This window comes from Brassica rapa, chromosome A09, assembly GCF_000309985.2.
Source record: "Brassica rapa cultivar Chiifu-401-42 chromosome A09, CAAS_Brap_v3.01, whole genome shotgun sequence".
Classification (NCBI taxonomy): Eukaryota; Viridiplantae; Streptophyta; class Magnoliopsida; order Brassicales; family Brassicaceae; genus Brassica; species Brassica rapa.
In genome coordinates, this window is record NC_024803.2 from 219524 (window position 1) to 239418 (window position 19895).

A 19895-nucleotide genomic window follows, 5' to 3' on the forward strand; every position below is an offset into this window, starting at 1 on the left:
AAATAATCCACCAAAAGACCCCCACAAGTTGATGAATTGTTTTAATGGTGCGACTCGAGAGACATGGCAACCAAAGAATCTGTGGCCATTAACACCCCTGTTATTATTAAAAAAAAAAGTCAATTAATAAATTGATGTCGTACAGATTTGAAGAGGATTCTAAAGAAAAGTAGCACCGCCTGTTAAAAGCAAGTGGTCGTTGTTGTTGTTTTTGTTCATAGTCCTCTTTCCCGTTGGCTCTCCATGCCGTAATAGCTACTCTTTCTAACGGACTTTTTTAATTAAGGAGGGAACTACTAACGACACACTAAGCAGTGTTGATTGACGATAAATCAAGGCCCATGGGCTTTTATAGGCCTCTCGTTCGGCTTTAAATTAAACCGGTTTGTCAATCAATTAGTACTTAGTAGGATTGGAAAGTGCTGGGCCTCTATCTTTTAAATTCGACTGAATCCAGTGGCACATTTGGGCATAGAGAGACTATGATCCACCGAAAACAAAAGCCTGAGGAGACCAGACCAATCATGTCAGGAGAAGAGAGAGGGTCAAAACTTGAAGGGAAAAGAACTAAAACATTGGTACATCATGTAGACCTCAACGCTCCAATGTTCTTCCGACCAAAACTTTCAGCTCACCACAAAGTAATAAAGAAATATAGAAATGTATTAGTAAGAATGAGTAAAACATATAAAAACCATTTGAAAATATCTATATGGGCACAACGTGACAGCAACAAAGTCGTCTATTCTGAATACGTGATCCCAGGCTAAATAGACCAAAGAAAAATAAGATCAAAACAGCCCCTCCTTTGTGTTTTTTCTTCAACTCTCCCCCCGCTTTTCCCCCATTCCCTTCATTTTGATCTAATCATCAAACCCTGGTTTAGATTTCCATCTCAACAAAGAAGACATGGTAAGTTCCTACACATCTAGTCTTAGATGATGCATGGCTTACCTTTCTTTACATACGTTTCTGGTTTTTCATCAACCAACTGTGAGGCTAAGTGAAATGAATTCCCATTTGGATGTTGTTGTTGGATAGGTATATATGGTGGTGATAATGTTAGGATTTCATATTTAAAAAATATACTAATTAGTTTTGTGGTATTTGGTTTGGAACTTGGAAGTATATATAACAAGAAGAGAGTTCATGTGTGGAATAGCTTTGTGTGATACGTTATGGCCATATCAAAAGTTTTGTATGTTATTTAGTTAGGAACATCATGAAGAAGGTTCATGTATGGCTAATAAATGATTATGTTGTGACAGGCTAACTCGGCATCTGGGATGCATGTAAATGATGAATGCAAGGTCAAGTTTATGGAGCTGAAAGCAAAGAGGACTTACAGGTACATCGTGTTCAAGATTGATGAGAAGGCTCAAGAAGTTCAAATCGAAAAGCTTGGGAATCCACAAGAGACTTACGATGATTTCACAAACTCCATCCCGGAGAATGAATGCCGATACGCAATCTATGATTTTGATTTCACCACCGAGGATAACTGCCAGAAGAGCAAGATCTATTTCATTGCATGGTAAACACATCTGTGTAGTTCATGATCTGAATATGTGAGAGCTTTTGATTGATTGATTGATTGAACAGGTCACCTGATACTTCAAGAGTACGTAGCAAGATGTTGTATGCAAGCTCAAAGGATAGGTTCAAGAGAGAAATGGATGGAATTCAAGTTGAGTTGCAAGCAACTGATCCTAGCGAGATGAGCCTTGACATCATCAAAGAACGAGCTCTGTGAGCCCCAAAAAATCATATCATATCATTATTCTAAATGAACCACTGCATCTTTATTTATTCCTAAATTGTTTTGTATGTTAAAGCTTGTTTAATTTGTATCATTGACATTTCCATTTCCCTTTGGATATTTCTGCTCTTTGCAAACAGTTTGTGTGGATTTATGTCTTAAAATTATTATTGTTTTTTTCTTTCCTCACAAGCAAAACAAAACAATGGTAATTAAGATAGTTTAATTCTTGAGCTTTCTTTCTGAAAAGTGAACCATTCAGGTCGAGCCAACGGATACGCTGCCTGTATGACTGCGACTACTTGTGCTTGAGAATCGTTAGAGATGCAATGCTTCCACAGTTCTTAGGTAGACTAACCCCATTTGTTATTTTGTTTTTATTACAGTTATGAAGATCATCCAACATGCAAAAACTCGTGTTATTTATCTAGTAATAAGAAAAACAACAAAACAGAAAATGCCAACTAATGATGCATTAGTAAAACAATCTAGTGGACTTAGTATGGAATGCTTTAAGCATATATCATCCAAACTTTTCTCTCTTTATTTTTTGTCTTATTTTTAATATAGATTCCATTCTTTGATTAAAACAAATATAATAAAAGAAAATTCACAAAAGGAATATAGGGACGAGAAGCAAATGATAAAAAAACAAATATATACGTCTAATAAAAAAACTTAGGTTTTCAAAATTTGTTAACTAAAATAGCAAAATTAGATTAGTTTATATGTAATGTTTTATACATCGATTTCCACATTTATGTTTTAACGATTAACAAAACTCTTTTGAGAGTTCCACAAACACAAATCATGAAAAAATACGAGAAATTAGAAAACACGTGATGCTCGCCATTTTTTTCAATATTCGTTTATTTTGCAAGCTGTAATACATATTCTTCAAGACATACCGAATAAACAATGAAAAGACTAACACAGACGGATGGAAAACCATCAGAATCAATGTTCAATACTCACAAAATAAGAAAAAATGACACCATTACACTTATATCATTGAAACCTTTTCCGATCGAACATATCACTATATCTTTATAAATAGAACTAAATGTTCTTTTAACCTTCATTTAGAACCTAAAGCTCGAAGCTCTTTTCCTTTCCTTGAATGGAGACAGGTAATACTCCTATCACAAACTTACATTATTGTCATCACCTTGTGAGAATGGCTATTTGGATTCAAAAGCAATTTTTTTAATTGTTATTAACATATAACACACTTATGAAGTAAGTTTAAAAAAACACTCATGAAGTAGGAAAAGCGCAGTTATCGGTCATCAAGGCATGGAAGGAAGAGAAGATAACAAAGGTCACTAGCAAGTAAGAAACAACACAACCCCCTTTTCTAAGGTTCCGCAGTGTCTACACGACGCTGTGACAGTTTTTCTAATTTGCAGGACTCAGAAGAGGCTCCATGAGATTTCAGGATGGGAGAATAAGAAAACAAGAAAGATCGAATCTCAACTCGCTAGTGTCCAAGTAAGTCCCACCAAAACATCTCTTGTTCTACTTAAATGTTTATGACTCTTCTCTATTTCTCAAGTAAATTTGATGCTCAAATGAATCTATCAAAAACAAGAAGCAAGTCAACTACTAAAGACTGCTGCATCTAAAGACATTAATGTTGTTTTCTGCAGCGGAAGATGGACAGTGAGAAAATGGAGGAAGCAGAGAAACTGAGGAGCAAGAAAGCAGCAGTTCATGCAAAAGCACAAGAGAAGAAAGCGAAGGTTCAAACTAGACGCGCTCAAGAGATTCTCCATGCCGAAGAAGAAGCTGCTAGGCTTCAAGCCACTGGACAGATTCCCAACAAGTCATCTTGCGGCTGCTTCTGATATAACTGTGTTACATATTACTACGACCCATCTTCCCCACTCCTATGTCATACTTGTATAATTTATGTGTGATTTTGCTTGTGTTTTTCATGGAGAGTGCTAAAATAATTGTCCACATAACACACACATGTGTACGAAACGATGCAAAGACTTATTATTGAAGTTGAAAAGCTGAAAACAGGATATTAAAGACTCACGAAAGCATAGCTTTTTGAAGACACACCACAACACTGAAACCATTGATCAGTCTACGACAAAGAAAGAGACATAGCATCAAACGACTTGTCAAACCTAAAATTAAAAAAAGAGCTTCACTTCCACTTCTACCCAGAATTTTAAACCTTCTGGGACTTGTCTATATGTAGTTGAATCTACTAAATAAGGGAAACTCAAAAGACGCACACATAACATTTTGGTGGTAAGAGGTAGAATGAGAAGACTTTGGGTTTTGGTTGTCCTGCCATGGCTAGATAAACACAACTTTCTTCCCATTGCGTCAACCAACCTGAATAATAACACAAATCCAAATAATGTTTTAGGGATCTCACGCAAATGAGGAGCAACACTAACTAAAGATATTTTGTAGCATAAAAAGGACGAGAACTTTGTCTCCTAATGATGTAACATGGCGTCTTAGATCTTCCATAAACACTATTATTGTATACAGTATATTACAATAATTATCCTAGAGAATCTTTACAAGTAGTAAAACGACCCCAAAAGTAGGAACATTTCAAGCCTGTCCGTAAGTTGGTGTTACTTACCACTTATTACCGAGACACCTAACAGGAGACCAAGGGGGGTCAAACCCTTAGTTATTGGCAATAAATTGCCTGATCGATATGTGGAGGAATTTGCTTGATCTCCGTTCCAAGCTCTTGCTCAATCCGGTAACTATAATATAAGACTGAGGTTAAATAACAAAGGTATGCAGCATGAGTATAAACCAGTTAAGAGAGAAAAACATACAGGTTAAAGCGGTCCTCATAGGTGATGAGGTTCACAGCTAAACCAAGATGGCCAAACCTTCCTGATCGACCAACCTGAACAGCAACCGGGTATCGAAATCATATGACCATCAATTAATATGTAGGAATCAGGTACAATGTAGGCATCTGACTTTCAGCTTACCCTATGTAGATAAGTTTCTGCAGTCTTCGGGAAGTCAAAGTTTATCACCACATTGACTGCTTGAATGTCAATCCCACGTGTGAACAGGTCTGCATCAATCATCACCAAACCATAAACTATTCAGGTGAAGGACTTGATCCCCTAAGAAAAGCCACTCTCGAGTTCTAAGAAGTAAGTTGATTGAACATTGTATTCATGCAAAAAAAGCATTGGGCATACCAGTACACACAAGATTACGGCATGCACCATTGCGGAAGTCATGGAACACTCTGTTCCGGTGGTCCTGAAGCATCTTTGCATGGATGTAAAAGCACGAGTACCCAAGCTCTGTAATTTTCTTAGCTAAGAGCTCCACACGGTTTACAGAATTGCAGAATATGATGGATTGGTTAATTTGCAGCTGCAGAAGAAGAAGAAAAAGAGAGTCAATGCCAGCTAATCAATACTTAAAGTTCAGATCTAAGTACTAACCTTGGAGAAGAGTGTATTCAAGCAATGAATTTTCTGTCGTTCTTCAACAAAAGCATAGAACTGCGTAATACCCTTGAGCGTAAGCTCATCCATGAGATTGATGATGTAAGGATTCGTCAGAAATCTATCCTTAAAATCCTTGACAGTGACAGGAAACGTGGCTGAGAACATCAGTATCTGACGATTTTGGGGAAGAAAGCTGATCAGATGCTCCACTGAAGGTTGGAACTCTTGAGATAAAAGCTTATCCGCCTGAGATAAAATAGATTCATATCGAAATTAAATTCAGGGAAACCATGACAGTGTTGCTAATACAAAGTAAGCAATGCACCATTTACCTCATCCATAACAAAGACGGAACAATCTTTCAAAACACAAACACCTTTCTTGGTAAGATCCAGAATCCTCCCAGGAGTTCCTACCAGTAAATGGACAGGCTGATACAAACGCATGATATCATCTTTTAGACTGGTGCCTCCAGTGGTCACCATGACTTGGATCTTCAAATGCTTCCCCAGCTCCTTACACACCTGTGATGTCTGAAGGGCTAACTCTCGAGTTGGAACAATTATCACAGCTGCAAACAAGACAGGGTATCAGCGATAAACTAGGTTTGGAAGAAAGAAGTAAACAATTAATAACAGGAGGGGGAGTCCAGGAACCTTGAATGACGTTGTTATCTTGGTCAATTTTTTCCAAGACAGGAATACAGAAGGCGGCAGTCTTGCCAGTGCCGTTCTTGGCTCGGGCAAGGATGTCTCTACCGGTTAAGGCGATTGGGATACTCTCTTCCTGAATAGGAGAAGGCCTTTCAAAACCCTTCTCATAGATTCCCATTAGAAGCTCTCGTTTCAGAAAATAGTCTTCAAACTCGTTTCCTTTAGTTGCAGTCACATCCTGAGCATGATAGGAAGTGAAGAATTATACAAATGTTATCGTTTGCAAACAAACAAAAGAAAAACTATCGGTTACCCAAAAATAGATCCTCACACAGGTTTTGTATTAAGCACATAAACCAAGAGCTTCCTTGTATTAACTATTAAGAGCTAAAGGTTAAAATGAGGGAAAATATCACTAACAATATTGAGCTATCAAACAAACGAAACACATTTATGCATAACACAACAGAAGGCAGGTGAAATAATCAGTTTATATACGCTTCCTTTACGTGCAAGGAAAACAAAACAAAGGTGACACCTTAATTTATTCCCTCTCTCCAGTAGTATTGAGTCTTACCTCAGTTCTGTAGCGAGTATCAGGTGCAGGTAGTTTAAGCCTCGCTTTCCAATCTTCCGAACTGGAGAGAAAAAAAAACATAATGAATATAAGCAAGCCTCTAACATAACGACTAAGAGCTTGATAAACGAACGTTACCACACGCACAAAAATGAAACCAAACTCTAAACACAGTTCAATGCCATTGTAGTAAGATAGGACAAGCAACATAAAAAGAGGACTTAAGCTACTAACTTTGTGTCGACGGCTTCGGACAGAACACTCTTCTCAACTTCTGCAACTGCATCGCCATTACTGTTACCGCCAGAGATCTGGGGTCTTCGAAGCCATTGTTGTTGCTGTTGGTATCCATGTTGTTGTTGCACCTGCTGAGACGTGGCTTGCTGAAACTGCTGTTGATGATTCTGCTGAGCGTAACCACCGCGCTGAACGTACTGCGGCGGCGGCTGCTGTTGGTAACCAGGCCGCGACTGGAAATTAGGGTTAGAGTTGATGGCAGCACGACCAGCGCCAATCCCTGGAGGATACCTTCCTCTGTTGTTGTTGTTGTTGTTCATCACCACAAGAGTTTCCTTCTTATCGATCCCTAAAACGCTAATCTACGGATAAGATCTGTACAGCAAGGGAAGACCAACGTTCTAGTGTTTCTTCAAAAAACCTAGTTCAATCTCTCGAGATATTTGACAGATTTAATAACAAAAAGGAAACTTGCGGAGAAATCTAGGGTTGAAGCGAGAGATAGATAGAAAGCAGATCTGGGAAAAATGAAAGCGAGATTCGAGGATTGATGATAGACAGTTAACGAAAGAGGTCCACGCGAGGAAGGGGAGGGCGAGCAATCAAAGGAAGGCTTGAGACACTGACAGACGGAGTACAGGCAGGCAAATCTCTCTGTAATAATATATTATTATAATGTTTTTCTTTCTGATTTTGTCTGATTTTTTTGGTGGGAGATGCAGATGGATCATGGCTACATAACCACGGGCCACGGCCTTGGGCTTGGGTGGTGTTGAACGGGCTTTTCAATTTTCTTAAATTTACAAAACTTACACTGTGTTTCTTTTTATTTACCGATTCATCAACCACTTCCTTTGATTACAGATTCACCCATTACTTTCTTTTTATTAACACATCTTTTATCTAACAAATTACTCCTTCCATTTTAGTTTAATTGTCGTTATACAGTAAAATTTAATTTTTAAATTAAATAATAATTTATAATTTCAGTGTAAAATTTATTAACAATATTTTTCACCTTATTTTTTATTAGTTGAAATATAGTTAATGTATAGATAATGATGTTTATATTTTCGAAATATGTAAAAATAATTTTTTTTTTAATATGTATACATAAACCTAAAATGATAACTAAAATGGAAAGAATGAAAGACTTCTGCCCTTTTCCTAAGACTATTATATAAAAATTGCACAAATATTTTTGCTTAATTAGTGAATCGAGGATAAAATGATTAATTAAAATTATTTTTTTTTGTTTAACACAGATAATTATAAGTTCTAATGAATATCTTTTTAACTTGAAAACTAGATTATGACCCGCCCTTAAAAGGGCGGGTATATTTTTTGTTTTGCAATTTTTTAGAAATTTAATTTTTATATTTGTAGTTTTAGTCATATTTATGTTTTTTTTGTAAAATGTTTCTCTTAAATGATTAATATGAAATTTTAATAATTGTATTAATATAGTTGGACTGCTCCTATATCAATAGGTTATGTTCCTATTTTAATAGAATAGATGTCAAGTAACTCTTTATCAAAACATATATACACTTCGTTGTTTGATACATGAAGACGTAATAGGCTAATAGTTAATGAATTTTATATAGAAACAATATCGACTTGACTATCTTAAATAATAAATGTAATCCCACCCGCTCTAATATTGAACAGTTATATTATTGGTGAACTGCATATTGATAACAAACGGTTACATTAGGGTAGTAGTCGATAAATATATGGAAAAAGAAGTGTATATATGACAGTAGACATATGTTTAGTTATTAATAGGACAGTTATATTAGGATTATATGAACAGACGATTATATTATAAATTATATTATAAATTATCAATGAAAGTATGTCAGCCACTAAACACCTCATATGTCCACGATCAAACAAAAATGCATCATATTGTATGTAATAGGAGAAAACGGTTAATTAGGAACAAACGGTTACGTAAAAGTGATATATATATTTTGTTTATCTTTAAATAAAGAAAATAAATAAGTGGACATAACCTTACATCAATTGGTCATGTTGCTGTTTTAATAGAATAGATTTACAGTTATGCAGTTATATTTATATATATATATATATATATAGGTCTAATGTCAATTAAATATTTAGTTGGACACAACATATATCAATAGGTCATGATCCTAATTTAATAGTATTGATGAATAAAAACAATATGGCCAGGTGGCTTTAGCAACCCTAGCTATTTATATATGTTTACGGCCAGGCCATAAAATAATCAGACTTGCAACAATCAAGTGGTCTCTCACTAGTTAAAATCTTGTCGCCTCAGACCTCTAAAGCCCTAATAAGTCCGGGAGCCACGACGAGCAGACAACTATTCTCTTTGGCCTGTAATAAAATGGCTTCTATGATGTTCACCGACTGCTCCTCCATGTCCTCAACTCTCTTACACGTCAACGGCCGCCGAGGCGCCATTCTCTTCCGTCACTGCGTCGGCCAGCTCCGCCTCCGGAGCACTGCCTCTGCCCGTGGCTGCTCCATCTCCATCCGCTGCTCCTCTTCTCCCTCTTCTGCCACTTCAAGTATACACACACACACACACTCAATCAAACTTTTTTTATTATTGTCTGAGAAAATTGAGTTGTGACTTGTAAAATTTGATTTTTGGTTGGTAGTTGATGGGAAGGCTGTGGCAAAAACCATTAGAGATGAGATCACAGTCGATGTTTCGAGGATGAAGGAATCTATCGGCGTGGTTCCTGGATTAGCCGTGATTCTTGTCGGTGACAGGAAAGATTCGGCAACTTATGTGAGGAACAAGAAGAAAGCTTGTGACTCCGTTGGAATCAAATCGTTGGAAGTTCGTCTAGCTGAAGATTGCTCCGAGGAACAAGTGTTGAAATCCATCTCCTGCTTCAACGATGATCCATCTATCCATGGAATCCTTGTTCAGCTGCCTCTTCCATCGGTAACTTTCTTTTCATATCTTGAAAAAAAAGCACAGAGTTTTGAATGTTTTGTATGTGTGTAGCATATGGATGAGCAGAACATTTTGAATGCGGTTAGTATAGAGAAGGATGTCGATGGATTCCACCCGCTTAATATTGGACGACTTGCCATGCGTGGTAGAGAGCCGTTATTCGTTCCGTGTACTCCTAAGGGGTGCATCGAGCTGTTGCATAGATACAATGTTGAGATCAAAGGGAAAAGAGCTGTTGTTATTGGAAGGAGTAACATTGTCGGTATGCCAGCTGCTCTGTTACTGCAGGTGATGATAAGAATAATAGTGGCATTTGTTTTTATTGGGACTTTGATAATTAGTTGTCACATTTTTTTTGGTAAATGGTGTAGAGGGAGGATGCAACTGTTTCCATTATCCATTCAAGAACCAAGAACCCTGAAGAAATCACTCGGGAAGCTGATATCATAATTGCAGCGGTTGGGCAACCAAACATGGTTAGAGGAAGCTGGATTAAACCGGGTGCCGTCATTATTGATGTTGGGATTAATCCTGTCGACGTAAGTAAACAATTTGGACATTATCATAGTAATGCATTGCAGGTATATAAATCAATGCAGTGTTTGACATTCATATATTGGAAACTCGCAGGATCCAAATGCTCCGCGTGGTTATCGTTTGGTTGGAGATGTTTGTTATGAGGAGGCTTGCCAAATTGCATCAGCCATCACACCTGTTCCTGGTGGTGTAGGACCAATGACCATAGCTATGCTCCTTTCCAATACCTTAATATCGGCCAAGAGAATTCACAACTTTGAGTGACCTTGTAGGAAGATTGATGTTTTTTTTTTTTTTTTTTTGATTTAATAAGGCTTTTCTCGGATACAATAGTTTGGTATGGTCTTTTATTAAATGTCTCTTTTTTGGTTGTATGAAGCTAAACACATGTTCTTTTCTAATGGAAGAAAATGCCCTTTTGGTTTTAACAAGTCTTACTGCCTCCAAAACCAGACGGCTTCTTGCTTTCGTGTGTTTGTCTTTGACATACATAGTTTTACTAAAACTTTATATTTTGTGGGTGGATGTCAAACAGAGACTTTTTAATAACAAAAAAAACCCAGGCGGGCATTAGCCTAGTACATATTGAAAGGGTGCTGTCCACATGTTACAAATTCTTAAATCTTTCCTTCAGTTGTTGTCATACATAATCAGATTCAAGAGGCAGAATTAAATCAGCAACAACTTGTACGGAGATCAATCCCGGCTTCAAAATGGTCTATTCCAGCTTCATTCTCCCCTCTCTTCTTCCTAAGGATCGAAATCTGTTCAAGGAAACAACAACATAACCATTGGTCCTAAACTTAGATTTCAAACTCCACCGTTAACCATGATATGTTTTCGTTGGTATCTAAAAGAAATGCCAAACCTTTGGCTTTGCTATCGAGTTCCCATAGTATCCTATGCCAAACGACAGTGACGAGTAAGCAGCAGCTATCTCTACAGCGTTTAGCTCCGGCCTATCTCCAGGGACCTTGAGTGGAATCAGAACAAGCATAAGTTTAGATTAACAATCAAAAGAAGGAGAAAAACTAAGAAGGTTCTTCTAACTCTTAGGCTTACAGATACAGAAGCATCCGCCTGAACTACTAGAATTCCACCAGTTTTGTCAGTATCTCCACGCTCTGAGCTCTCTTGTTGCATGACAGAACGTAAAACCTTCATGGCGGCAGATGCTGGACCAGCCTGTGAACTAAGAACATAACAAACCACTTCTTAGATCTGTTATAGAAATGCAAAGCCACACCAAAAATAGCATAACCATTAAGAAGGGTTTAGGGAGATATACAGTGATAACGAAGTACAACATTCCCTAGCTGCAAATCCTCTCATAAGATACTCTCCAGCTCCAGATACACAACAGCCCACTATACATGGATCCCCAAATAGCCCTTTAAAGGATGCCCAACAACCAGAACCATAAGTTGCTGCTAGACCTACACGCCCGCTAATCTGAAATGCAATATCATTACATGATAATCAGTATTTTTTTTTCCTTTTTGAAGACAACTAGGAACTGATTGTTCTTACCTTCATTGCAATACCACCACTTGATGATCCACAAGCAATGCGTCCTTCACTGTCAACACAAATAACGCCAACAGTATCCATGATTTTATCCTCATCTACTGCTGCTGCGCACGGTAAAGGTCTTTCATCAAATGTTCCATTCTTCTCAGTTTCCCTTTGTCGTTCTTCAGAAGAAATGTTATTCTTTGCCTCTACCGCTGAAAGCATACTCTTAAACTTTCTCCACTGGTTTCTTGCTCTCTCCGTAACCAGCCACTGTTGCAACATACGAATACTTGAAAGATAGTTCTCAAGGAATAAAGTGATTGAGAGTAAAGCTGGAGAATGTGGAAATCTGAACCTGCTCAGCTTCTGTGACCGTTTCAGGCAAAATGGCATCTTTGGATTGGGCCCAACGTCGAGCTCCTTCACCAACCAACATCCTATGGAGGCCGGTTAGAAAGTTCAATGCATGATGAAACAGATTCAAAGGTGGGTATTGATATAAGACGGAAGAAAGAAGGGTGCTTGGTTACATAGGAGGTATACGGCCTAATAAGGTTGAGCCACTCATCTGCTCCTTGACCAACAAAGCAGCAATCTTGATGGCATTTCTGACACCTGATCTACAGTTCACATTCCAAAATATTCAGCAATTCGATAAAAAAAATACTGTAATGTTGATACACAAGTTACAAAAAAGAAGGTTGAGATGAGAGCTACCTGGAACAGCTCCAACGGCACCAAAGATCCCAGAATCACCATCCATAAGACTAGCATCACATTCCACACGCCCATCTTCTGTCAGATTAGAGCCTCTTCCAGCATTTGTGCTCGGATCATCCTAATTTCACATAGGAATCAGCCATTAGCAGACATATACAGAGTTATTTTAGCTATAATCAAGAACAAAGTACCTCAAGGACTTCAATGGCAGCTGAAACAGCATCTATGCACTCACCAGAATCCTAAATGCAAGCAAAGATCACACATTTACTCTATGTTCAAAAATGAAAGTAAGTGAGTGTGAAATTAAATAGAACCTGGCGAAGAATAGTCGAGGCGGCTAGGCAAGCACGTCTAATGACGGATCTAAGAGCTTTCTCGTTAGCCACCGCGTGATATCCGGCACCGACGTGGACCGCCACGAAAAAGCGCCGGCTTTTATCTGCTCCTCCGTCGCAAGCCATTTTTTTCAGGCGAAACGAAACCTCTTTGAACCTTGGTACACATACATACATACACGCCGTTCTGAATTAGAGAGGTAACGTCGTGTCGTTTTGAAGATCTAATGTGAACAATTCCTGCTGTTTGAATTCTATTTTTCTTTGTTGGTGAAAGACCTTATTGCCCATTGAATACTCCATAATAACGAGAAAGTTGACGGAGAAAGAACAAGTGAGGGGGGCAATAGACGTCAATTGGGTGGCAAAAGACGTAAAACACCCTGAGTAGAGAGGCCAAAACTCATTTCATTTCACCCTCTCGAGTCTCATCTTCTTCGTCGTTTCCGATCCTCCTTCTGATATCATCGCCGCTAAGGTAAGTTTCGATCACTCCTGAATCACGCTATTAGAGTACTCAATTCGACGAATCTGTCATCATTTCCGCTTGTAATTTGCTGTTAGCGGGCTAGGGTTTTGAATTTTGCTTTGATGTTACTGATGGATCTGGTCGTCTTTGGTATTAAATTAGGAAAAAGTAGTGGACTGTGATCACCGGATCCAATCTAAGAAGAAAATGGGAGGAGCTGGAGGAGAAGGAGGCGGCGATTTCAGAGCCAAAGTATGGAGCATGTCTGGTGGGCCTTACTGCAGGCCCAAGCACTGGCGTCGCAACACCGCCTTTGCGATGCTCGGCGTTTTCCTTGTCTGCATCCCCATTGCCATGAAGTCTGCCGAGCTCGAGGTTTATTCTTTGTCTGTGTATTAATTATCGTCGCTATATAATTTTTGTTTTCGCCTATTCCAGTTCGTTGTCTACTGTCTAGCATGATGTAGGTTTATTCTGTAGCTAATCATCGTATACAGTCTGTGTTAGAATCTTTTGTAGCAGATAGCTTTGGTTTATATGTTTGACAAGATCATTATAGTGTGTTGCAATGCATGTAAAACTAACAACCCTTTCTCCTCATGCCTAGTTCCATTTGTTATCTATTGTAGAATATCTGCAAATCGTAACCTATTTGTGATGTTTGCCTGTGACCTTGTGCCTCATTGCCATGTTAATTTAAGTTATTATTGATTGGTTTCTCTTTCTGTAGCTCGTCTTTGAAATCTAATCTTCTTGAACTCCTGAAACTTAAAAGCAAATACAGTATATATTTGGCTTTTTTAATTTTTGGAAGCCTGATGCTGAAATCAATTCATTTGTTACAACTTACAAGGATCTAGCACTTGTATATATATATATATATATTGTGTATCTCCATATAGTTTTCACTTTCCTGTGTTTGATGATCATGACTAAAACAAAACTTGTTGTTTTGATTACAGCAAAGGCCGCACATGCCCGTACGTCCAATTCCTTCTCAGATTTGGTGCAAGAACTTTGGAACCAAGGACGATTACGAAAAAGAGCATTAAACACTCTTGTTTTGCTTCCTGTTGAGACAACTCTCTTTGCCTTTGTTTCTTGTTTTGCAGACGACAATGTGAGCGCATGACAAAACCCCTTCTAGATTTTTCACACTATTGTGACCATAATAATAACACTCTGTCTTTGCCTTGCCATGTTGTTAGACCACATGGGATCTTCCTAAATTAAGACATTTCATGTTTTTTTCCAGAAACCCAATTTGATCAGGGTCAGGTTTTATCTAAGGTAGAATCCATCCGAGTTCTTACCTTTAACCAATTTTAGGAATAATGCTTTAAGAATCTTCATTTTAAACGTATGTGACTCAGTTGATGATTATACCAAAATGCCAAATAGCTAGAATTTGCATTTTGATGGTCTATGGATGATCTTTATTCTTATGTTCTATGGCAAATTGTTTTTAAGGCCATAAAACATTGACACACACAATACATCTTCTATCAAGAAAATGGAAAAAGAAATACTAATAACTTTCTTTACATATTTTAAATATATCAGAGAAAGAGAGGCTGCACATGTGTTTTCCTGCTAGTTATATTATACACAAATTTTAAAATCTTTAAAATCGTGTGTTTTGGTTGGTAAACTTGTGACGTAAGTGGGAAGCTGTCGAGGGGCTAGCCTGTAAGTTATCTTTCTAGATCTACCAAAGTAATGTAGGAGTTATTCGATTCATAACATATCTTTCAGACAAGAACGGTAGAAAAAGAAAGAAGAGAAGCAGTGGTTGGAGTTAAAAGCTGACGGTCTCAAGTCGCCACAGCGAATATAATTTTAAAAGGATGGTTTTCTATAGAAATGGTCGAATTATTCTCTCCTTTCCTTTTCTTCTTCGGTGCTTTTTTTATATTATGACGACGTAATATTTTGTTACCAGAGGTACACGCATGGGTAAGAATGTAAACAAGACAACACGGAAACACGTGTCAATGATCTGACGGTGAGTTAGTCAATGTCCTTTCACCTCTCTAATATGCGAGGAAAATAATGCAGAACCGTGTTTCCGTTTATACCCTTGTTGCCCAAATCTTTATTCGGGCAACTCTAAATTTAATTTCCCTATCTTGCTTTTTTGACTTTACACTAATTTCTTTTTAAATGTTCCTTTTAGAGAAATTAAAATAGGGACGTAAAAGTAAACAAAAGAAATAAATGAGTAATTAATTTTGGCTGACCCCCTTTAGCTCTTACTAATCCTCGGGCAGGTCTCAGACATCTTCCCTCTTCATCAGACAGCTTCCTCTTATATTCTGTTCCTCACTAGAAGAGGAAGAAGAAGTAAAGAGATCAAAGCTCAACCTTGTGTTGTGTATAAAAGTTTTGACTAATTTTGACGGTTTAACTTGTCATATCATCGAATTCCGGTTAGCAAATTCGGTACGTGTGTGGTTTTGAGTTGATCGGATCTCGAGAGTGAGATGATGTGGAGGAACATTGCTGGCTTCTCCAAGGCTGCTGCTGCGGCGGCAAGAACCCACGGATCTCGGCGGTACTTGTCTTCGGCGATTCCTGGTCCTTGCATCGTCCACAAGCGTGGTGCCGATATCCTCCACGATCCATGGTTTAACAAGGTTCTCTTTTCCTCTGATCTTATAATGCCTGATTGTTGAAACTCTATGGGAAGTGAGTTTATAACATTTTGAAATCTTGTCAGCTCGTTTGGTGCCTTTTTTGAAGTTTGTTCCTTTCTCATTTTTGGGGTGGGTTCATGGTTTGCACAGGACACAGGTTTTCCATTGACTGAGAGAGATAGGTTGGGGCTAAGAGGCTTGCTTCCTCCTCGTGTTATCTCCTTTGAACAGCAATATGCCCGTTTCAGTAAGTCTCTTTTGGATCCATGCTTATGCCTTTTTTTCTGGTTTTCTGAGACTTTTTCCTATGAATACAAATTGGCAGTTGAGTCCTTTCGGTCGCTAGAGAGGAACACGCAAGGGCAGCCAGACAACGTTGTCTCATTAGCTAAGTGGAGGATTCTCAATAGGTTGCATGATCGTAACGAGACTTTGTACTACCGAGTGAGTTCAAAGTTTCCTCTTTTTTCTTTTTTTTTTATTATCCTGACATCTTCACACACCCCGGAGACATAACCATCGCTTGTTCTCTGCAGGTCCTTATTGATAACATCAAAGATTTTGCACCAATCATATACACACCGACGGTTGGACTGGTTTGTCAGAACTATTCCGGTTTGTATAGAAGACCCAGAGGAATGTACTTCAGTGCCAAAGACAAAGGAGAGATGATGTCTATGATCTACAACTGGCCTGCTCACCAGGTTGATATGATTGTCATCACTGATGGTAGCCGCATCCTTGGCTTAGGAGACCTTGGAGTCCAGGGTATTGGGATTCCTATCGGAAAGCTCGACATGTATGTCGCTGCTGCAGGAATCAATCCACAGAGAGTACGCCCCATCTCCACATGATCTGTTTGTGTTTTTTTTTTCTGTACAAAACATGAGTTTCATCTCCTTGTTCATCTTCAGGTTTTGCCAATTATGTTGGATGTGGGGACGAATAATCAAAAGCTCCTACAGAATCCACTCTGTAAGCTACTTTTTGTTAGTCTATATGATGCACTTCTATGGATGTGTTTCCTTTGATTCTTCATTCATATATCTACAGATTTAGGACTGAGACAACCTAGACTGGAAGGAGAGGAGTATCTTGAGATTGTTGATGAATTTATGGAAGCTGCATTCACACGTTGGCCTAAGGCCGTCGTTCAGGTATATATATAATTTGGTTTTACCTTTTGGTGGTGGTGGGGAATGAGGATGACTAAAATGGTTGTTTCAATCATAATAGTTCGAAGATTTCCAAGCGAAATGGGCTTTTGAAACTTTGGATAGATATCGGAAGAAGTTTTGCATGTTCAATGATGATGTCCAGGTATCTTCTCATCATTTCACTTCAGCTGCTTCTACTTTAAAGCTACTCTTTAATAACAAGGTTGGCGTATGATGTCTCAGGGAACTGCTGGTGTTGCTCTCGCTGGACTATTGGGAACTGTAAGAGCTCAAGGTCGTCCTTTGTCAGACTTTGTTAACCAAAAGATTGTTGTGGTTGGAGCTGGAAGGTACTGGGTTATCCAGTCTTTTACTAATATTGTACTGTATATTTCTGCAGTAACTTTCATCTCATCTTTCGTATTGTAATATTTCTTCTTTTCTTTATAGTGCCGGGCTCGGTGTAACAAAGACGGCAGTACAGGCGGTTGCGAGAATGGCAGGCATCAGCTTCGCTGAAGCAACGAAAAACTTTTACCTGATAGATAAAGATGTAAGTCTCTCTTATCCCTTGCTAGTTGACGTCATCTGAATGGTTTGTCTTGCTTGATAATAAATATTTTAGCTCGTGGAGTTGACTTTGAAACTGTCATATTATTGTCTCTTTTAGAGCTTGCTTTTGGATGTTGTCTTAAGTTATCTACTAAGAGCTTACCTAGAAGAAGTCAAAAACATTTTTCAAAAGTTATCCCTTTGACATATTAGTTTTGTCTTGGTCAGCATATTGTTTTTTTTTTTGTTTAAATTGGATTGCCTCATAAGATCTTGAATAATGTAATGAAAACGACTGAATGTGCTTTAGGGTCTTGTCACCACGGAGAGGTCAAAACTTGACCCAGCAGTTGTACCTTTTGCCAAAAATCCAGCTGAGATACGTGAGGGAGCAAGTATCGTTGAAGTGGTAAAGCTTAAAGCCTTATTGTGTTCTTGACTTGGCCGATTATTTGACTCCATCTTCTTTTCTCTACAGCTGTTCATGAAAGTTGAGACATAATAATATTGTTTCCTTGTTTACAAATTTTTGTTCAGGTGAAGACAGTGAGGCCACATGTACTTCTTGGTTTATCTGGAGTTGGTGGCATCTTCACTGAAGAAGTAGGTGAACCTAATTTCAACAAACATGTAGTTGAATGATATATTAATTAGCAGTTTTACTGACTTATATGGTTTAACGGTTTCAAATTGTGCAAAGGTTCTCAAGGCAATGCGAGAATCTGATTCATGCAAGCCCGCCATTTTTGCTATGTCGAATCCCACCTTGAATGGTTTGTGTGTTTTGTCTTTCCAAAATAATGTAACAATGTTTCCTTGAAAGAAGATCTGATCTGAACACTCTTTTTTTCTGTTTGGCAGCCGAGTGCACTGCTGCTGATGCATTTAAGCACGCCGGAGAAAACATAGTCTTTGGAAGCGGAAGCCCATTTGAAAACGTTCAACTTGGTAGGCTATAGTGAGGTTCATTTATGGATTTTGTAACTCTAATTACGTAAAGTCTGAAAATAAAATATTCATTTTATTCTTTAAACTTGCAGAGAATGGTAGTGTTGGGCATGTGAATCAGGCCAACAACATGTACCTATTCCCCGGGTTCGTTTTCGGTTCTTGAAAACTGCTTCACAGTGAATCACATATTAATCCATAAGTATAGCTCAAATCAACTGTGCTTATTTTGTTTTACAGGATCGGGTTAGGGACTCTTCTATCTGGTGCGCGTATTGTAACTGATGGAATGCTGCTAGCAGCTGCTGAATGGTAAGAAGATTGCATTTATTTGGTTCTCTTCTATCTCTCCAACCATTAGAAACAAAATGACAAGATTGGAGCTTATAATATAGTGAGGCTGATGATTAAATATATATTTTGAAAATATAACGCAGCCTTGCATCCTACATGACTGACGAAGAAGTCCAAAAAGGCATCCTTTACCCTTCAATCAACAAGTATTATTTCCTCTGAATCCCCTCTCATTCTTATCCATTGATTAATATCTTAAATGGTTATATTAAAAGTAATTGGTTTCTGAACCAAAAAAATGCAGCATCCGACACATAACAGCAGAGGTTGGGGCGGCTGTTCTAAGAGCTGCTGTTACTGACGACATTGTAGAAGGACATGGGGATGTTGGTCCCAGAGATCTCAGTCACATGTCTAAGGTATCAGAATTAATTGAGCTTTGTATTAAACATGATAACTAAGGTACACTAGTAGAAGTTGGAATCTAATTGCATCTTTTTTTTCTTCTTTTGAAACAACAGGAGGAGACAGTGGATTACATCACACGCAACATGTGGTTCCCAATTTACAGCCCTCTCGTGCACGAGAAATAGACAGCAGTGAAATCTCTCAGATCTCATAATAAAAGCCAAAAATACAAAAAGAACTTCTTCCTTCTCTTATTTGCGGTCAACAACATTGTTTCTTCTTTTCCCAGTATGTGCTATGAAAGCCATGATGCCTAATGTTTAAAAACGACAAAGAACAAGAACAGTGTTAGCTCTAGGTCACCTGTCCCTTGTCCTTTGTCCGATATTTTTTCCAATGTCTGAAAGGATCATATAATATACATTTTTTTGGGGCAATAACATTTCTTTGAATCTGCTCTGATCTTCAGATTTCGGTTTGATAAAATCGAATTTGATTTGGATTGGACTGAAACGGTTCTGGTTCGAAGTTTTGTATAATTTGTAATAATGAAAGAAACGGAACGAATAAATTGGCCCGTGAGCAATTGGGCCTAGGCCGTAACACTCAACAAGCCCGCCGGTTTTGACTTGAAGGATGAAACTGAAACATAAACGACGTAAAGAAAACGGCACGTAGTCT

The 19895-nt window shown here is 38.2% G+C and overlaps 7 protein-coding genes across 11 annotated transcripts; 5 read left to right on the forward strand and 2 right to left on the reverse strand.

Annotated features, from left to right (window-relative positions):
* The first annotated feature begins 521 nt into the window (after positions 1-521).
* LOC103836903 (actin-depolymerizing factor 8) lies at positions 522-3500 on the forward strand. The gene is made up of 5 exons (XM_009113218.3): positions 522-912; positions 1269-1534; positions 1603-3091; positions 3169-3250; positions 3409-3500. The coding sequence occupies exons 1-3, from the start codon at positions 910-912 to the stop codon at positions 1751-1753; spliced, it is 420 nt and encodes a 139-aa protein (XP_009111466.1). The 5' UTR covers positions 522-909; the 3' UTR covers positions 1754-3091; positions 3169-3250; positions 3409-3500.
* LOC103836902 (uncharacterized protein At3g61260) lies at positions 2743-3995 on the forward strand. 2 transcript variants are annotated; one of them, XM_009113216.3, is made up of 4 exons: positions 2743-2889; positions 3028-3091; positions 3169-3250; positions 3409-3995. In XM_009113216.3, the coding sequence occupies exons 1-4, from the start codon at positions 2880-2882 to the stop codon at positions 3604-3606; spliced, it is 354 nt and encodes a 117-aa protein (XP_009111464.1). In that variant the 5' UTR covers positions 2743-2879; the 3' UTR covers positions 3607-3995. The 2 variants fall into 2 exon arrangements, with proteins under 2 accessions (XP_009111464.1, XP_009111463.1); XM_009113215.3 differs by having other exon boundaries at positions 2791-2889; positions 3025-3091.
* On the reverse strand, positions 3739-7359 carry LOC103836901 (DEAD-box ATP-dependent RNA helicase 8). 2 transcript variants are annotated; one of them, XM_009113214.3, is made up of 10 exons: positions 6679-7357; positions 6445-6505; positions 5871-6105; positions 5547-5785; positions 5209-5460; positions 4957-5137; positions 4738-4826; positions 4576-4649; positions 4371-4500; positions 3739-4111 (listed from the first exon to the last, which is right to left on the reverse strand). In XM_009113214.3, exons 1-9 carry the CDS (start codon positions 6999-7001, stop codon positions 4422-4424), a joined length of 1533 nt encoding a protein of 510 aa, XP_009111462.1. In that variant the 5' UTR covers positions 7002-7357; the 3' UTR covers positions 3739-4111; positions 4371-4421. The 2 variants fall into 2 exon arrangements, with proteins under 2 accessions (XP_009111462.1, XP_033136585.1); XM_033280694.1 differs by lacking the exon at positions 4576-4649 and having other exon boundaries at positions 4371-4513; positions 6679-7359.
* Positions 7360-8924: 1565 nt separating this feature from the next.
* On the forward strand, positions 8925-10608 carry LOC103836908 (bifunctional protein FolD 4, chloroplastic). Its single transcript, XM_009113224.3, has 5 exons — positions 8925-9242; positions 9336-9628; positions 9692-9928; positions 10012-10179; positions 10271-10608. The coding sequence occupies exons 1-5, from the start codon at positions 9059-9061 to the stop codon at positions 10439-10441; spliced, it is 1053 nt and encodes a 350-aa protein (XP_009111472.1). The 5' UTR covers positions 8925-9058; the 3' UTR covers positions 10442-10608.
* Positions 10609-10696: 88 nt separating this feature from the next.
* On the reverse strand, positions 10697-12969 carry LOC103836907 (putative threonine aspartase). Of its 2 annotated transcripts, none has more exons than XM_009113222.3 (10): positions 12730-12969; positions 12604-12654; positions 12410-12530; positions 12223-12307; positions 12048-12129; positions 11708-11962; positions 11466-11629; positions 11240-11369; positions 11046-11150; positions 10697-10941 (listed from the first exon to the last, which is right to left on the reverse strand). In XM_009113222.3, the coding sequence occupies exons 1-10, from the start codon at positions 12925-12927 to the stop codon at positions 10852-10854; spliced, it is 1281 nt and encodes a 426-aa protein (XP_009111470.2). In that variant the 5' UTR covers positions 12928-12969; the 3' UTR covers positions 10697-10851. The 2 variants fall into 2 exon arrangements, with proteins under 2 accessions (XP_009111470.2, XP_009111471.2); XM_009113223.3 differs by having other exon boundaries at positions 12273-12312.
* A 52-nt stretch (positions 12970-13021) lies between these two features.
* On the forward strand, positions 13022-14473 carry LOC103836910. Of its 2 annotated transcripts, none has more exons than XM_033280697.1 (3): positions 13022-13228; positions 13394-13594; positions 14182-14473. In XM_033280697.1, exons 2-3 carry the CDS (start codon positions 13427-13429, stop codon positions 14269-14271), a joined length of 258 nt encoding a protein of 85 aa, XP_033136588.1. In that variant the 5' UTR covers positions 13022-13228; positions 13394-13426; the 3' UTR covers positions 14272-14473. The 2 variants fall into 2 exon arrangements, with proteins under 2 accessions (XP_033136588.1, XP_009111473.2); XM_009113225.2 differs by having other exon boundaries at positions 13091-13228; positions 13382-13594.
* Positions 14474-15480: 1007 nt separating this feature from the next.
* Positions 15481-19666, forward strand: LOC103836911 (NAD-dependent malic enzyme 2, mitochondrial). Its single transcript, XM_009113226.3, has 18 exons — positions 15481-15855; positions 16006-16102; positions 16181-16299; positions 16392-16688; positions 16770-16830; positions 16909-17012; positions 17092-17175; positions 17256-17362; positions 17463-17565; positions 17875-17973; positions 18102-18167; positions 18265-18337; positions 18426-18512; positions 18605-18659; positions 18753-18824; positions 18950-19012; positions 19111-19225; positions 19328-19666. The coding sequence occupies exons 1-18, from the start codon at positions 15703-15705 to the stop codon at positions 19397-19399; spliced, it is 1827 nt and encodes a 608-aa protein (XP_009111474.2). The 5' UTR covers positions 15481-15702; the 3' UTR covers positions 19400-19666.
* The last annotated feature ends 229 nt before the right edge of the window (positions 19667-19895 follow it).

What these genes read in the sequence shown, in the direction of transcription:
- LOC103836903 (XM_009113218.3), top strand. An exon ending in AAGATCTATTTCATTGCATG is followed by an intron (nt 1,535 to 1,602) that starts GTAAACACATCT and finishes TTGATTGAACAG; the next exon opens with GTCACCTGATACTTCAAGAG.
- LOC103836902 (XM_009113215.3), top strand. An exon ending in ATAACAAAGGTCACTAGCAA is followed by an intron (nt 3,092 to 3,168) that starts GTAAGAAACAAC and finishes TCTAATTTGCAG; the next exon opens with GACTCAGAAGAGGCTCCATG. An exon ending in CTCAACTCGCTAGTGTCCAA is followed by an intron (nt 3,251 to 3,408) that starts GTAAGTCCCACC and finishes TGTTTTCTGCAG; the next exon opens with CGGAAGATGGACAGTGAGAA.
- LOC103836901 (XM_009113214.3), bottom strand. Translation starts at nt 7,001, where the DNA reads ATGAACAACAACAACAACAACAGAGGAAGGTATCCTCCAGGGATTGGC. An exon ending in AGATAACAACGTCATTCAAG is followed by an intron (nt 5,786 to 5,870) that starts GTTCCTGGACTC and finishes TCTTGTTTGCAG; the next exon opens with CTGTGATAATTGTTCCAACT. An exon ending in CCGTCTTTGTTATGGATGAG is followed by an intron (nt 5,461 to 5,546) that starts GTAAATGGTGCA and finishes ATTTTATCTCAG; the next exon opens with GCGGATAAGCTTTTATCTCA.
- LOC103836908 (XM_009113224.3), top strand. Translation starts at nt 9,059, where the DNA reads ATGGCTTCTATGATGTTCACCGACTGCTCCTCCATGTCCTCAACTCTC. An exon ending in TTCAGCTGCCTCTTCCATCG is followed by an intron (nt 9,629 to 9,691) that starts GTAACTTTCTTT and finishes GTATGTGTGTAG; the next exon opens with CATATGGATGAGCAGAACAT. An exon ending in CAGCTGCTCTGTTACTGCAG is followed by an intron (nt 9,929 to 10,011) that starts GTGATGATAAGA and finishes TAAATGGTGTAG; the next exon opens with AGGGAGGATGCAACTGTTTC.
- LOC103836907 (XM_009113222.3), bottom strand. Translation starts at nt 12,927, where the DNA reads ATGTATGTATGTGTACCAAGGTTCAAAGAGGTTTCGTTTCGCCTGAAA. An exon ending in TGCCGTTGGAGCTGTTCCAG is followed by an intron (nt 12,308 to 12,409) that starts GTAGCTCTCATC and finishes ACTGTAGATCAG; the next exon opens with GTGTCAGAAATGCCATCAAG. An exon ending in ACTCGATAGCAAAGCCAAAG is followed by an intron (nt 10,942 to 11,045) that starts GTTTGGCATTTC and finishes TTCCTTGAACAG; the next exon opens with ATTTCGATCCTTAGGAAGAA.
- LOC103836910 (XM_033280697.1), top strand. Translation starts at nt 13,427, where the DNA reads ATGGGAGGAGCTGGAGGAGAAGGAGGCGGCGATTTCAGAGCCAAAGTA. An exon ending in TGAAGTCTGCCGAGCTCGAG is followed by an intron (nt 13,595 to 14,181) that starts GTTTATTCTTTG and finishes TTTTGATTACAG; the next exon opens with CAAAGGCCGCACATGCCCGT.
- LOC103836911 (XM_009113226.3), top strand. Translation starts at nt 15,703, where the DNA reads ATGATGTGGAGGAACATTGCTGGCTTCTCCAAGGCTGCTGCTGCGGCG. An exon ending in GGCCTAAGGCCGTCGTTCAG is followed by an intron (nt 17,013 to 17,091) that starts GTATATATATAA and finishes CAATCATAATAG; the next exon opens with TTCGAAGATTTCCAAGCGAA. An exon ending in GTGGCATCTTCACTGAAGAA is followed by an intron (nt 18,168 to 18,264) that starts GTAGGTGAACCT and finishes AATTGTGCAAAG; the next exon opens with GTTCTCAAGGCAATGCGAGA.